Here is a 16,588-nt window from a genome sequence, read left to right as displayed (position 1 = left end):
TGTTATATTGAGGGAGGATCCAGACGATATCTTTACATTTTATTATCCCTTGGAAATGTCATACATATCCCTTAACTGGAAGCATTTTCCTGTGGCCTAATTTAGCACAGCTTTTTATAAGCTCATCTTTCTGTAGTATTCAAATGAGATTATGTTAAATTTTGCATATTAACTATGTAAAAGACGGCCGGGTGCGGTGGCTCACGCCTGTAATCTCAGCACTTTGGGAGGCCGAGGCGGGCGAATCATGAGGTCAGGAGTTCGGTGGCTCACGCCTGTAATCTCAGCACTTTGGGAGGCCGAGGCGGGCGAATCACGAGGTCAGGAGTTCGAGACCAGTCTGACCAACATAGTGAAACCCGTCTCTGCTAAAAAAAAAAAAAAAAACAAAACAAAAAAAATTAGCCAGGCATGGTGGCGGGCGCCTCTAGTCCCAGCTATTTGGGAGGCCAAGGCAGGAGAATGTCCTGAACCCAGGAGGTGGAGCTTGCAATGAGCCGAGATCGGGCCACTGCACTCCAGCCTGGGCGACAGAGCGAGAGACTCCATCTCAAAAAAAAAAAAAAACAGCTATGTAAAGGACAAAACATTTTTTATAAATGCAAAAGAGATAGTAAATGTTCAAGAAATATTTGTTGAAAGTAACTACATTGAGTTCATGATTCTTAGCAAAAGTGACGCTTTAGAAATGTTCAAACCAATATCCAAAATGTCAACAACAGACATGTAAATACAAGATTGGAAGAAAAATGAAAAGCTAACTATAAGTTTTATTTAAAAATGAAATATTTTCAGTTATAAAGGCTAAATTATTTAAACTTGATTTATTTTTGAAGAATGTCACTAAGCTAAAGTTTTGTTAAATAATTAACCAAAGTGATCTATTTCATAAAGCATAAAAGATACTCTATAAAGACACTTCATAAAGTACAATGTGCAAAGAGCAAAAGCTATCTGTTTTTTTGTTTGTTTGTTTTGTTTTGTTTTGTTTGGTGGCATTTTGTTCTTGTTGTCCAGGCTGGAGTGCAATGGCATGATCTCAGCTCACTGCAACCTCTGCCTCCCGGGTTCAAGTGACTCTCCTGCCTCAACCTCCTGAGTAGCTGGGATTACAGGCACTCGCCACCATGCCCGGCTAATTTTTTGTATTTTGAGTAAAGATGGGATTTCGCCATATTGGCCAGGCTGTTCTTGAACTCCTCAGGTGATCCGCCCTCCTCGGCCTCCCAAAGTGCTGGGATTGCAGGCATGAGGCACTGCACCCAGCCGAAGCTATCTGTTTTTAAAAGCTTTAGCTTAGTGACTTTTTGGAAAATAAATTAAGTTTAAATTAAATAATTTAGCCTTTATAAGTTTTTTAAGTAAAAATATTTTACTTTTTTATTAAACTTAAAGTTTTCTTTTCAATATTTTTCTCCCAGCCCTGTTAGCCATATGATTATCTCAACAGATAATCATATCTGATTGCAGATATGATCAAATGCAGGAAAAGCATTTGATAAAATCCAATATCCCTTCATGATAAAAACCCTCAACAAAGTAGGCATCAAAGGAACATATGTCAAAATAATAAGAGCTATATATGACAAACCCACAGCCAACATGATCCTAAATGGAGAAAAGTTTAAAGCATTCCCCCAAAGAAACGGAACAAAAGTAGGTTGTTTACTCTCACCACTCCTATTGAACACAGTACTGGAAGGCCTAGCCAGAGTGATCAAGCAAGAGAAAGAAATAAAAGGCATCCAAATAGGAAACCAGGAAGCCATACTATCTTTGTTCACTGATGACACAACTGCACATCTAGAAAACTCTAACGACAGCTCAAAAATAATAATCCTAGACTTGATAAATGACTTCAATAAACTTTCGGGATATAAATTCAGTGTACAAAAATAAGTAGAATTTCTATACACCAATAACATTCAGGCTGAGAATGAAATCAAGAATTCAATCCCATTTACGATAACCACAAAAAAAAAAAATCTAGGAATACATTTTACAAAGGAGGTGAAAATCTTTACAAGGAGAACCACAAAACACTCATTAATAAATTAGAAATGACACAAACAAATGGAAAAACATTCCATGCTCTTGGATTGGAAGAATCAACATACCATACCGCCCAAAGAAATCTACAGATTCAACACAGTTCTTATGAAATTAGCAATGTCATTTTTCACAGAATTAGAACAGCAATCCTAAAGTTCATATGAAACCAAAAAAGAGCCCAAACAGTGAAAGCAATCCTAAGCAAAAAGAACAAATCTGCAGGCATCACATTACCTGAATTCAAATTATAGTACAAAGCTATAGTAACTAAAATAGCACAGTACTGATACAAAAATACAGATATACGTTAATGGAAGAGAATAGAAAACCCAGAAATAAAGTCACATACCTGCAACCAACTGATTTTTGACGAAGTTGACAAAAATAAACAATGGGGAAAGGATATTCTGTTCAATAAATGGTGCTGGGGAAACTGGCTGGCCATACCCAAAAGAATGAAACTGGATCCTTAGCTCTCAGCATACACAAAAATTAACACATTCTGGATTAAGGACTTAAATATAAAACCTGAAGCTATAAAAATCCTAGTAAGAAAAACTAGGTAAAACTCTTCTGGATATTGGACTAGGCAAATAATTTATGATTGAGTCATCAAAAACAAATGCAACAAAAACTAAAATAGACTTAAATGGGACTTAAACTAAAAAGCTTCTGCACAGCAAAGGAAATAATTAACAGAGTAAACAGACAACCTACAGATCTGGAGAAAATATTTGCAAATTATGCCTCCAACAAAGGATGGATATCCAGAATCTACAAGGAATGCAAACAATACAACAAGGAGAAAAACCCCATTAAAAAGTGGACAAAAAACTTAAACAGACATTTCTCAAAAGAAGACGCACAAGTGGCCAGTAAGTATATAAAAAATGCTCAACATTAGGAATTATCAAAGAAATGTAAATTAAAACCACAATGAGACATCATCTTATACCAGTCAGAATGGCTATTATTAAAAAGTCAAAAAAACAGATGACAGTGTGGATGCAGAGAAAAGGGAACACTAATACACTTGCTAGAAACGTAACCTCTATGAGAAACAGCATGGAGATTTCTCAAAGACCTAAAAATAGGTCTACCGCATTCAACCCAGCAATCTCACTACTATGTATCTATCCAGGAAAAGAAATCATTGTATCAGAAAGACACCATCACTCATGTTTATCACAGCATTATTCACAATAGCAAGGTCATGGACTCAACCTAAGTATCTATCAACTGGGTAAAGAAAATGTGGTATATATACACCATGGAATACTATGCAGGCATAAAAAAATAAAATCATGTTCTTTGCAGCAACATGGATGGAGCTGGAGAACATATCCTAAGTGAAATAATTCAAAAATAGAAAATCAAATACCACACATTCTCACTTACAAGTGGGAGCTGTGAGTACACATGGGCATAACAATGGAAATAATAAACACGGGATTTCAAAAATGGGGAGGGTGGGAGAGGGTGAGGATTGAAAAATTACCTATTGGATACACTGTTTACTATTTGGGTGACGGATATACTAGAAGCCCAAACCCCACCATTACACAATATACCCATGTAACAAACCTGCACACATGCCCCCTGAATGAAAAATAATTTTAAAAAAAGACATTTCATTGGAGTCTAAATTTTATATACAAATCAAGGCCATGTTCTTAGACCACAATATCTCAAAACCTGACAAAATTATTTTTACTAAGTTTGCTTTTATTATTTTACCCTTAGCTGTTATGGAAAGAAGTGTACAAAATCCAGTCCTGCAGCTATTAATCCTTCAACGAAGACTTTCTTTCCAATCTAAAGCACCAAAAAAAAAAAAAAACTTGAGCTCCCATATGCAATTATTATACAATTTTTATACATAAATTGTATCACAGATTTATTGCCCTTTTTACTGTGGTTTCTAGGAAATTGGAGAATAAAATTTGCAAGTCAATTTTTAATAACTGTGTAACATCCTATGGTTTACATACCTGCATTCAAACTACCCTGGCCTCTTGTTTGCATTTAACTTTTCCTTCTTTAACTTTACATAATTTTTATTTCCTAGAGTATTGTATTATATTCATACATGTATATAAATATATGCAAAAATATTCATAGAAAAAATGAAGTAGGTAATATATAAATATGCATAAAATTGAAATGAAAAGAGACAATAACATTTTACCAAGTTTTAAAATCTCAGGTGGGTGTGAGGCCATGACTGTGAACGTTGTTTGTCAGTCACTGACTGTATTCAGCTGTAAAGGCTTGACAAGGTGGGAAAAACCTCCCACACTTTTAAAATGAATGAAATGTTTGAACACTAAGTAGTCATACACAAAATAATTACCTTAATTTCATATGTTGTTCCAGGATTAAGATTAGTAAGAAGAACTTCCAGACTGTCTGGCTTTGCTCTGACTTGTGTATATACTGTTTGCATCCACGGACAAACTTCCTTATATTTGACAATGTAAGATATAATCCTTCCATTTGGATTAGGTGGTGTATTCCAAGACAGAAGAATCCCGGCAGATCCGACTCTTTCCCCGGCTAGGAAGACTGGAGGCCCTGGTTCTATTTTTTAAAAATACATTTTGTTAAAAGGTCAAATAATTATTGCATTTTCACAGAAATATATAATAACAGTATTTATAAATGTAAAATTTGAAATTTCCAAAGAGCAATATGAGTTTACACTCCCCAGAGCTCTGTTACTATTAAAAAAATACTATGTGGAATACCAAAAGCATTCTTTCATAAGAATGTGAAAAATGGAATGCTACTAAATAAATACTACATGCCAAATACACTTTTGATGCCAAATCATTTTTAAAAGAAATTCACTTAATGCAAGGCTTACACAGAAAAACTAAGAAAACAACAAATAATCTTACAAATGGAATAATCCTTCCTGAGCAAATGTAGCCAGTTCATTTTCACGGTTCTGGATTATTTAAATGCTAGCATTAACAGTCTCTCTGATCTATTTCACAAACAAGTATAGAGTAATTATCTTTGCACTTTGAAAGTAAAAGAAGCTGAAGAAACAGCAGAATGCAGGTTCTAAGCAGACCACTTTCTTGTTTCCATTTTGCCTTAATTATTCTACACTGTTTTCATGAATTTAATGTACATTTTGCCAATATAAGTATTTCCATCCAGTAGAATTATACTGACTCTAAATACTTTACTTACAAAGTAATTTAAAACATATACTCACTTGTTACATTTGTTGTCACTATTCTAGTAACAGGTGAGCTGTATGTTGTAGAAACTGAAGAGATGGTTATATCGTATGTAGTACCAGGAACGACCTTGGAAACATCATCCTAGAACACCACAAACAAATAGTTGCATTAAAATTCTTTCTGGAAAGCAAGCAAGCTAAAATAAATCTATCACTATAACAAAAATTAACTCTTCACTATATAACTCTGCACTGTTTATAACATCACAATAAGTTCCATATTATTGTAAGATACAGATTTGTTATATCATATAACTTTTTACCAAATAACTTTAAAATAAAAACTTATAAAACATACTGCATTATCACAGCCTAAGTCAGCATTTCTATCTATCCTAGTTCACTGTCACAAGGAACAACTATTCAAATCTTGAGAAATCTACAGCCCATGACTTAGCCCTTGTTTTTATAGCCCATGACTTAGCCCTTGTTTTTAAAGAGCGTATACGAAATACCTGTGACTCTGAAGTCTCAATAAAAAGTAAAAGAAAAATGATAAGAAAATCCATCTTTATTACATTTTTCAGCCAGTAGAATCACATTGATGGCTCTAGAGAGAAATGTTGCCTGCATTAATGATTTAAAGACAGATCCTTCTGGCAAGTACGCAATTAATGAGCCTGTATTACTCAATAGCTCTGCCTTTTCTTTGTTAAACTATTCATGAACCCTTGGATGACTGGCTGTAGGTTCAGGGTGAACTTAAAAAAAAAAAAAAAAAAAGCAGCGTAGATGTTGCTAAGGTAACAGTCCACCGATGCTGAAACTTACACTCATCAGTTTGACATCAACGTTTTTGTCTTCAACTTATGCTTTCAAAAACCCAACAAGGAGTAAGTTTTTGTGGCAGATGGGTTTCATAAAATAAAGAACTTTCCTATTAGGAGCAAAATATAAATACAAGTAGGCTCTGCAAGTACAATAATGAAAACTATACCTGATATTCTCCACCTCCGAGATCTCTGATAGTAACAAAGCCACTGTCAGGAACAAGATCCACTTGATACCTTTCCACATGACCAGAGGGTAGGCTCCAGTGCAGAGAAAAGGAATGTGTGGAAATATTGAAGGCTCTAAGTTTCTCAGGTTGTTCTGGTTCTGATATTGAAAAATAGAGGTTTAAAATAAAATAAAATAAAGTTATTCTCCTAAAGTTTCAAAAAAATGTAAACCAATAGTATAGGTTCAAGTTCCAAAATAATCATGTTGTTAGAAATCATTGAGTACAATAAATGATCTCTAACTATACTTGGGTGTTAGACATGTAAATATTTAACAACACCTAGGTTTTAGGTATAACTATCATAAATAATATAACAATTAATTTTCTGTTTCTGAAATATGTCTTATTTGCTAAAAGTCTGCTGGTTGACCAGATTGCTTTTGAAAGCTTATGCTCTAATTGAAAATTTGAATCATTTTAAAACAAAGTAAATATAAACTATTTATCCAATTACTTGGAAATTTACCAAACAGAAGGTAATTGGAAAAATATATAATCAAAATCTTCCAGATTTTTTAACAGTTGAGCATTTCTGATAAATATTTGTTATCTTTTTTTAATTTTTAATGTTTTTCCCTTTCTTATTTAATGTCTTTTTCCCTTTCCTATGGTGCTGATCTGAAAAATATTTTGTTAGGTGTTTTTTTAAAAGAAAAGATAAGGTTTCATATCAGAAATGAAATACAGTTTTAAAACAAGTACCAATTGTTTTAGCCATTTCAACCATATTTTTCTACCTTTGCTTCCACTTTTTCAAAAATTTTGTTTATGCTGCCTGTACCTTCTTGAAGGGAGTTTTCCATGTAAAGTTCTTCTGATTGGTTGCCAATGAGTCAGGTTTGCACTCTGCCTTATCTTTAGTGCAGATTCCAGGCAAACAATATAGGGGGAGGAAGAGAGATTATGAAGCCAAGCATGTAAAAACACGCCTGATGCAGACTCAATCTAACACTGTTTCTAAAAGAAAGGAGGCTGGAATTAATTTTGAACCTCATTTATCATTTTAAAACCCCACTACCAGAAACGATTTGAAAATGGATATAATAAAACGTACATTTTCTAACAAAACTAACAGGGCACATTGCATATAACAAAAATATTAACATAGGTCACTTTCTTGGTGTTTCAGGGAAGAATGTTTCTGAAATAGTTTTTATTTATCTCTTTTGAAAGTCCTTCTAATGATTATAACATAACGTTGTCCTCCATACCCAAAGCTTATATCAATTGGTTAATGTCCACCCCAACATTCTCAAAGTTCCAAGCATTCTCTTGGCATCAACCGCTAATTGTCCACTACAGTCTTCTGGTAAGTCTAGGAATACTGTAAACCCAAGGCAAAAAATCAGAGAAATACCCAGCCTGTATTGGGTAGAATTTCATTGTTAGCTGCTGGTATTTTTTCCGAGGTAAGTCAGACCTATGCCCTCTGTATTCTCAAGCTTGAGAGAAAAAAAGCTTGAATCTCCTATCTGCTACATTAAAACAGACAAAAATCTACCATGACTGATCTGTCTAACCAGCTACTACTCACATTTACTGATTTGTGTGAGGGTTAATACTATTGCTTCAGGGACCCCAGAGAGTAACTAGTATCTATGAAGTCTTAGACAAGAAACTAATGAAGACTCCAGTCTCTGCCTTCATCTTCATGTGGCCTTCTTCCTCTGTGCATGTGTGTGTCCACATTTCCTCCCCACCCCACTGCCTTTTTTTTGTTTTGTTTTCTTTTCTTTTTTATTATTATTATTATTATTATTATACTTTAGGCTCTATGGTACATGTGCGCAACGTGCAGGTAAGTTACATATGTATACATGTGCCATGCTGGTGTGCTGCACCCACCAACTCGTCATCTAGCATTAGGTATATCTCCCAATGCTATCCCTCCCCCCTCCCCCCACCCCACAACAGTCCCCAAAGTGTGATGTTCCCCTTCCTGTGTCCATGTGCTCTCATTGTTCAATTCCCACCTATGAGTGAGAATATGTGGTGTTTGGTTTTTTGTTCTTGCAATAGTTTACTGAGAATGATGATTTCCAATTTCATCCATGTCCCTACAAAGGACATGAACTCATCATTTTTTATGGCTGCATAGTATTCCATGGTGTATATGTGCCACATTTTCTTAATCCAGTCTATCATTGTTGGACATTTGGGTTGGTTCCAAGTCTTTGCTATTGTGAATAATGCTGCAATAAACATACGTGTGCATGTGTCTTTATAGCAGAGACTGGAGTGAGGCATGCCGAGGAATGCCAAAGATCGCCAGCAACCACCAGAAGCTAGGACAGAGTCATGGAACAGATTCTCCCCCACAGCCCCGAGAAGAAATCCACAACCCTGCCAACACCTTGATGGTGGATTTCTAGCCTCCAGAACTATGAGACCATAAATTTCTACTGTTTATGCCATCCAGTTTGTGGTACTTCGTTAAGGCAGCCCTGGCAAACGAACATAGTTCTCTTCCTTCAGAAACAGAACTGGAGTGGTATAGTGGAGTCGTTTGGAATAGAAATTAAAAAAAAAAAAAACAAAAAAAAAAACAACAACAACAAAAAAAGAAACTAATGAAGACATGGAATAAGACTTTGGAAGAAAAAGGAAGATGTGAGAAGTGAAGCACTAGTTACTAGGATGGCAGTGAAACGGGATGTGGTTTCCTGGACTAAATAACCCTTGCCTAGGAATGAACTATGTCTCACCAAGAGAAGGAAGAATATGTTGGTCTGGACAATTGCCAGTCTGATCAAGAAGGAAGGCCTGGAATCTTCACAAGAGTTTGGTAAAGGCCTTTCCAAATAGCAAAGTGTATGGAAGTCCTGGAAATGAAAAAGGATTGGAGTAACTGAGGAAAGCCAGACTGAGATTCTGGGATCAAAAAAGAAAGGGGAACAGACTGATGATCATGTAGGTCATACTAGAGATTTTAGGGTTTTTTACCTAAATTCAATGGGAAGCCACTGAAGAATTTTAAGGAGAAAAGCAACAGGGCTTGTTTTTTGTTTAAAAATATAATTTTGAAATATGGGATATAAATTAAAGCAAGGTAAAAATGGCAGCAGGAAGCTAATTAGTAGGAAATCATGGTAGTCTAGGCCGAGAGGAGGGAAGCTTGCCCTCAGAAAAAGGTAGAAGATCTACAGCAATGCTTAAATCATTATGAAAGAGTGCAGCTTTCTGGTTAAGAGCTAGAAGATTCAACTAACTGAAAATAGACTCCATAATAAATATATAATTTATTCTCCATGGAATTTAATCTCTCAAAAAATAGGAAACCAAAAAACAAAAATACTATTCTCAACCTAATTCTTACTAACCAATAAAAATAACATTGTGAAGTGGAAATGTTTGGAGTTTTAAGAGGAAAATAACATTTCATATTCAACTTAATTAGGGCTAGCAAAAGAAATTCTAAGTTTAATTACATGTTTCTTCCAGACTTTAATTTCCTAAAAATTAATCCTCAGAACCCCATATCATTAGAGCTTAATAGATGTTCTGTAATCAAACCACTTTGTCAAATAAGTTCTTTTTAAGTTAAGCAGCTTTCTTTATTGCAGGATATTTTAAAGCCTCAGATATGCTAATATATCTTGTGATTCTCTAAACCATCACTGTCCAATAAAACTTGCATGTGAGCCACACATGCAATTTTGAATTTTCTAGTAGCCACATTTAAAAAGTAAACAGAAACATGTAAGATAATTTTAATAATGTATTTTATTTAACCAAATATATCAAAAGCATTATTTCACATATAATTACTATAAAATTATTGAAGTGGTTACATTAATTTTTTTCATACTAACTCTTTGAAATTTCACATACATTTTAAACTTACAGTACGTCTGAATTTGGACTGGCCATATTCCAAGGTTAAATAGCCACATGCTGCCAAACACTACATATTGGACAGTACAGTTCTAACTACAGCATCTCTTAACTTTTCCCTTGGCATTTCAGTGAATTAACCTAAATTTTATTTTGAGAAGCTGAGAAATAAGATCCCATGGTCTTTGTCTATAAAGGAAACGGCTCAATAGAGTTGGGAAGACATCCAATATGTACAAAATCTTACATATCTCAGAACATTAAAAAAGAGTCAGACCTATCAAAATGGTATCAAGAAAGCAAAAGACTACAATGGGCAGATATTTTAAAATAAAATGCTAAGACTTTAGAAGTTTCATCATCATTGTTAACTTTATATTTTCTCTGCACTAACACTGTATCTGATAAGTTTTAAATCTCACATTTTAATTTTTCTGTGATTAAATTATAGGTTGGACATAATGTATGCTATGACAGATAATGAGATGTACAAGCAGCAGACTTACAAAATAAAAAGAACTCCTACTAAGTTTATGACACACTATGCACTGTGGTAAGCACTTTCATATATTGTTTCATGTAACACTTGCAACAACACCATGAATACTATTATTGACATTTAAAAGTGAGGAACAAAGAATTTAAGTAATTCCACCAGGTCTCATAGCTAATGGGTAAATGGTAGAGCCAGGATTTAGACCCAGAGGCAAAGCCTTCAAGTTTTCAGTCACTATGATAACTGTCTGCTCCTCTAACTTTCACAAAGTGGCTTACAAATAACAGCAGGTTTAAAAATCCTAAATGAATTAATTAACATTTTAGAATAGATTCATCCGCAAAATTAGATGATCTATAATTTTTCTTTCAAGCCTAAGATTATTATTTGAAGTGACCTCTAATTTTGGCTTAAGGGATTCAATCTAAATATGTCCCATGCCAGGGCAATGTATACTTATCAAGTGCCTGTAGCTTCCTCATATTTTAGAAATAGGCTACGAATAAATTATAAATAAAATAAACATCCTCTAAAAAGTCAGCATTATGTCGGATGTCACCAAGTTGTAAAAATCAATTTTTAATACAGACACTGGGCACAGGCCCTAGAGTTGGATTGCTGGGTTCAAATCCTGACTCTGCCATATAAACAAGACTTTAAGCAAAATACTTAACATCTCCATACCTCACCAGCCTCATCTCTATGGGTATAATAACACCTCACACATTGTTGTGAAAATAAAATAAGTTAATACATGTGAAGTGCTTAGGATACTGCCTTGAACATAGTAAGAACTAAGTACTAAATGTAAGCTATGATTAATAGTCTATTGCTATTTCTACTATTTTTCTCTAAAAGCCCTGGTCATCTCTTAGTCAAACCATCATGTTACCTGTTCTTCATTTCTCAGCTTAGCCCCCTCCTCATATCCATTCAGTGCTTTGCTCAAAATGGATCCCCAAGCATTGTTCCATCATCACCACTCTTCTGTTTATAAATCTAGGACAGCAAGATGTCTTTCTGCTCTGGAGACCTCCACCAGGGAACCCAGATTACCATCTTTTCCCATTTCCTCTTCTTACACTCATCTCTTAAGTCACTGTGCTGTTTTAACAGGGACTTCAATTACTTACCTGCAATCTCTCAGAACCATCATCTAAACCACACTAGTCAACCAGAACATCAAGTTCTTACTATTTTATAAAGTTCTCTTTTCTTTAAGTAAAATGAAAACAAACATTCTGTATCTTTTATGAAACTTTCCTGATATTGATACCACCTTGGTCACTTTTTCCTCTGACAAAATTTTCTCTAAGTGAGCAAATCCTGCCACTCACACTAACTGCACTCTTTCCTTTACCTGTGTATAAACAAAATAATTTTTCATATTTTTTCTTCAGTCTTTGCTCAATGATCTATTTAATCTTTGTGTCTAACCAAATATATCTGCGTTTACCACTAGCTGTGATTTGCCACATAGGGGACTTGCAGCAATTTTCTAACAAAAATTTTGATTGGCTCAATTGGGAGGATCCTACTAGCATCTGGTGAGTAGAGGCCAGGGATGCTGCTAAACATCCTGCAATTAACAAGACATATCCTCACAAAGGAGAATCTCTCAGCCCAAAATATCAATAGTGATGAGGCTGAGAAATGCTGCCACAGACTAAAACTTCTAGAATGGGTCCCATTTTAGTATGTTTGATTGTATACATTACCTATCATAATACTCTGTAGTAAAAGACATTTGACACATGATTTAACACATTTGCTTTATAGAAATAGATAAGGTATATAGTATCTATTAATATATACAGATACTCCTCAACTTACAATGGGGTTATATCCTAATAACCTATCATAACTGATGTGATATTTTCCACTTATGATGGGTTTATCAGATGTAACCCCAATGTAAGTTGAGGAGTGTACTGAATGCATATTGCTTCTGCATCATGGTAAAGTAGAAAAATTGTGGCATTGTAAGTCATAGATTATCTCTATAAATAGAACAAAAATGTGCAAAGCGTTAGGAGAATGTTTACGAGTCAAAAGGAATCTCAGAGGTCTTCTAATTGAAATTTCTCAGTAACTTGATGCCCAAAGACATCAGGTAACTTGCCCAGTAGTACTCAGCTAACCAGTGTCAAATCCTGGAGTAAAGCTGGTATATGAATTCTAAACTCATTCCTTGTTTTGCATTATCACATATATATCACATTTAGGAGAATAATAGTGTATGTGTTAAGCAGCATAAGGCCCACCCCCACAAAAGATGCCCAAATTCTAAACCCTGGAATGGTGAATATGTTGTGTTACATGGCAAAAGGCACTTTGCAGATGGAATTAAGATTATAAACTATAAATAGAGATCAAACTGGATTATCCTGGTAGTCCCGATCTAATCATAACAGCCCATAAAAGTAAAAGAGGAAGGCAGAAGAGTCATATATGATGGGGGGAAAGGGGAGCTTTGAAGCCTGAGTGGCACTCAACCCTCCTTTATTGGGTGTAGAAAGAGGATCACAAGTCAAGGAATGAGCCATCGTCTAAAATCTGGAAACAACTGTCAGTTGACAGCCACCATGGAAATAATGACCTCAGTTCTACAACCACAAGGAACTGAATTCTGCAAACTACTTGAATGAGAGAGGAACTTATTCTCTCCTAGAATCTACAAAAAGGAACACAGCCCTACGAGAACCTTGATTCAACCAGAGAGAAGTATGTTGGACTTATGACCAATAGAACTATGAGATAATACATTTGAGTTGTTTTAAGCCACTATCTTGTGATAATTTGCTACAGCAAAAACAGGAAACTAAGAAAGGGTTGACAGCCAAATAATAAATACCCATATACTGAATTATCACCATATGTCTGGGACCTTCAAGTCCTTTGTCCAATCCATAGCTTTCAAGATCACTTAAGAGTAATTCCCAGGTGTTACTCCTGCAATCTTATTCTTTTTTGAAAAATTTAAAATATTCATAGGCTTCACAGCTTCCTTTGGATTTAAAAATTACTCTCTAAATTACTCAGGATAGGATTTTATTCTCTTTATATATTAAAAAACAACAAAATCTTTCAATATTGAATTGCTTATAGTTCCACAAATAACGCATATTCATTTATACCTCCATAATTTTGCATGGGCTGTTCCCTACCTCTGGGAGTCCTCCTTTTCACACACTCCATATGATCTCTAGTCTGATTAGCAAATTCCTAATCCTTTTACAGACATTACCAGCCTCAAAGAGCTTTCTCTATCGCGTTTGTAGAGCTAATCTTTCCCTCTTCTGTGCAACTACAATAAGTTTAGACATACTTCCATTATTTGCCTGTTGCACTGACTTATACTACAAGTGTTTCCATACTTGTATTCTTTACTATGCTCTGGATATCATAAGGCTATGCTTTTTCATGTGTATAACACATATTAGGATGTCAAAGACAACACATTTTTAGGAGAATAGATGATCCCAAATATACCACATAATTCCACTAGCTAGATCTCTAATTCGGTGTGAAACTGAATATAATATTAACCTCATTTATTGATCACTGTGTGTCAAATAATGTTTTATTCAATTTATATTTCACATGTTATGTCAAAAATCTGCAGAACAGGCCACGCGCAGTGGTTCATGCCTGTAATCCCAGCACTTTGGGAGGCTGAGGTGGGTGGATCACCTGAGGTCGGGAGTTTGAGACCTGCCTGACCAACATGGTGAAACCCCGTCTCTACTAAAAATACAAAAATTAGCCAGGCGTGGTAGTGTGTGTCTGTAATCTAGCTACTCAGGAGCCTGAGGCAGGAGAATTGCTTGAATCCAGGAGGCAAAAGGTGCGGTGAGCCGAGATCACGTCATTGCACTACAGCCTGGGCAACAAGAGCAAAACTCTGTCTTATTAAAAAAAAAAAAAAAATCGGCAGAACAGCCCACTAAAATGAGCATTTTCATCCTCTGAAATAGTCTATAGACTGTAAGTTTTCAAATTTCAAAAAATTCTATTGAAATTTTATCTTGAACAATACAATATATAACAGAAATGTGAATTTCTTAAATATCAAAGAGAATTTGCATACCTGCAACAACCCTGGAAAACGTGCCACATCCTCCAAGGATGCCTCTTATTCTGTGTACCATGATATTATATATTACACCAGGAGTCACATCTGTAACTGTGTGCTCAGTCACCATTTCCCAAATAAGATAGTCTTTTGCAAATGTTCTATTTGATATATAAATCTTATAATGAGTGAAACTGGTCTCTGTTGTATTCCACATTAAATTTGAAGAAATATTCACAGCTTTCAAGATTAAGCCACAAATCCTAGATGGTTCTAATGAAAAGGTAAATTATATATAAATAGAAAGTACACATATATTAGTAAAAATAAAGCAATTATGAATATTATAATTTAAATATCTAGTAACAGTCCTTTAATTTACTCATGTATAATGTTCTATATGTTTATCTCTGCAAATAGAAAAATAAGACATTACATATGGGTTTTAATTTAAGTGACACAACAATATTCTCTCTAGTTCCCAAATATCTTTTCTTCATCAATCATAAATCATTCATAATAAAGGCATTCCTTTAGCTTTGTGCCTCTTGAGTGCTTGTAGCCATAAATATCCTTACATGACATAATCAGAATTGTGTTACCTACCACCAAGCAGATAGCTAGATGCCGAATGAAGATGAAAGAGAGTAAGTTAGAGAGGGAGCGAGGGCTAGGAGTAACGACATTTCCAAATGTGGCTCTTCTTGTTACATCAAAGTTTTTAGCATTCCTATATTGCTGCATTTTTAATCTGTTCTTTGATACAACTAATGTTGCTACTTGCATTATCATTTAGTCTCCACTGAGAGGCAACCTCACAAATTTTCACGAGAACTCTTGATAACTAATACTATTATTCCACCTCACCCAAAAACATTACAAAACCAATTTACAATAAATTTACAAACTTCAGGAAAGAGAAAACAGAATTACTCTGTTTATCAACTCTCAGGTCAGTAGAAAATGAATTGTGTTTATATTATTATGGCATAATATATATACATGTGTATACATATGTATTCCATGTATCTAACATATATAACAATATGTACGTACACACATATATGCATACTTTTGGCTTCAGATTATTTTTAAAAACTCTGTGTGTAGCTCTCAATATATCTAGATATACAAATAATTTTTTAAGTTCACATGTTTTTTGAGTTATCTTAATCATATTCTTAAGATCATCATTACTTATCAGCTTTTATGTCTTAAAACAACCATAATCATGCTCAGCCAAAATACTTTCAAGTGTTACAGAACTATAAAACTAAATACTATCTATGATCTTTCCTTACTTATAGGCACTTTTTTCATTACAGATAGACTGTAACCTTTGCCTTTAACTGTCTTCACTTGAAACATATAGTCCATGGCCAGAGTCAATTTTTTTACTTTGGCTTTGTTGCCATAAACAATGACTTTAATCAGCTTTTCCTTTCTGGATGGCATGCAGTATGATATCTAGAGAAAGAGAAAAGTAAATTTATATTTTCCAAAGTTTAAAAAGCACTAAATCTGTAATAATCATATTTATAGTAATTACTACTGCAAGGTAGAGGCTGTAATCCTTCCTATGTTCACTAAGGAATAATTTTAGGCTAGTAGAGGCAGAATAACTCAGTAAAGTTCACAGAGTAATAAGCATAGTGGATTGTCTTAGAAGTTTATGCAATAAAAGACCAATAGACTCCGTGTGTTTTTAAATTTCACATGTATATGTATATACACATACAAACACAAATACTGATTTTTAAGTGTATATGTATATAATAGATACATTACATAAAGAGTAGGACTTACTCTTCTGCATACCTGAAACAAAAAAATGTAAAAATGTATTTTAGAGATAGCTAATCATTATGGATAGTA

General features: G+C 34.5%; 1 protein-coding gene across 1 annotated transcript in view; it reads right to left on the bottom strand.

The window, feature by feature from the left end:
- PTPRQ (protein tyrosine phosphatase receptor type Q) overlaps positions 1 to 5,925 on the bottom strand; it is a 216,451-nt gene extending 210,526 nt beyond the window's left edge. The window contains exons 1-3 of the mRNA XM_024256953.3: positions 5,761 to 5,925; positions 5,279 to 5,387; positions 4,406 to 4,632 (exon numbers count right to left, since the gene is read on the bottom strand). Coding sequence (XP_024112721.1) covers positions 4,406 to 4,632; positions 5,279 to 5,387; positions 5,761 to 5,814 — 390 coding nt within the window. The 5' untranslated portion in view covers positions 5,815 to 5,925. The remainder of the gene's footprint in view (positions 1 to 4,405; positions 4,633 to 5,278; positions 5,388 to 5,760) is intronic.
- Between the last annotated feature and the right edge of the window lie 10,663 nt (positions 5,926 to 16,588).

This window comes from Pongo abelii, chromosome 10 (genome assembly GCF_028885655.2).
Source record: "Pongo abelii isolate AG06213 chromosome 10, NHGRI_mPonAbe1-v2.0_pri, whole genome shotgun sequence".
NCBI classification, from domain to species: domain Eukaryota; kingdom Metazoa; phylum Chordata; class Mammalia; order Primates; family Hominidae; genus Pongo; species Pongo abelii.
The sequence above is the reverse complement of the archived record's forward strand: the minus strand, read 5'-3'. Positions and strand labels throughout refer to the sequence as shown.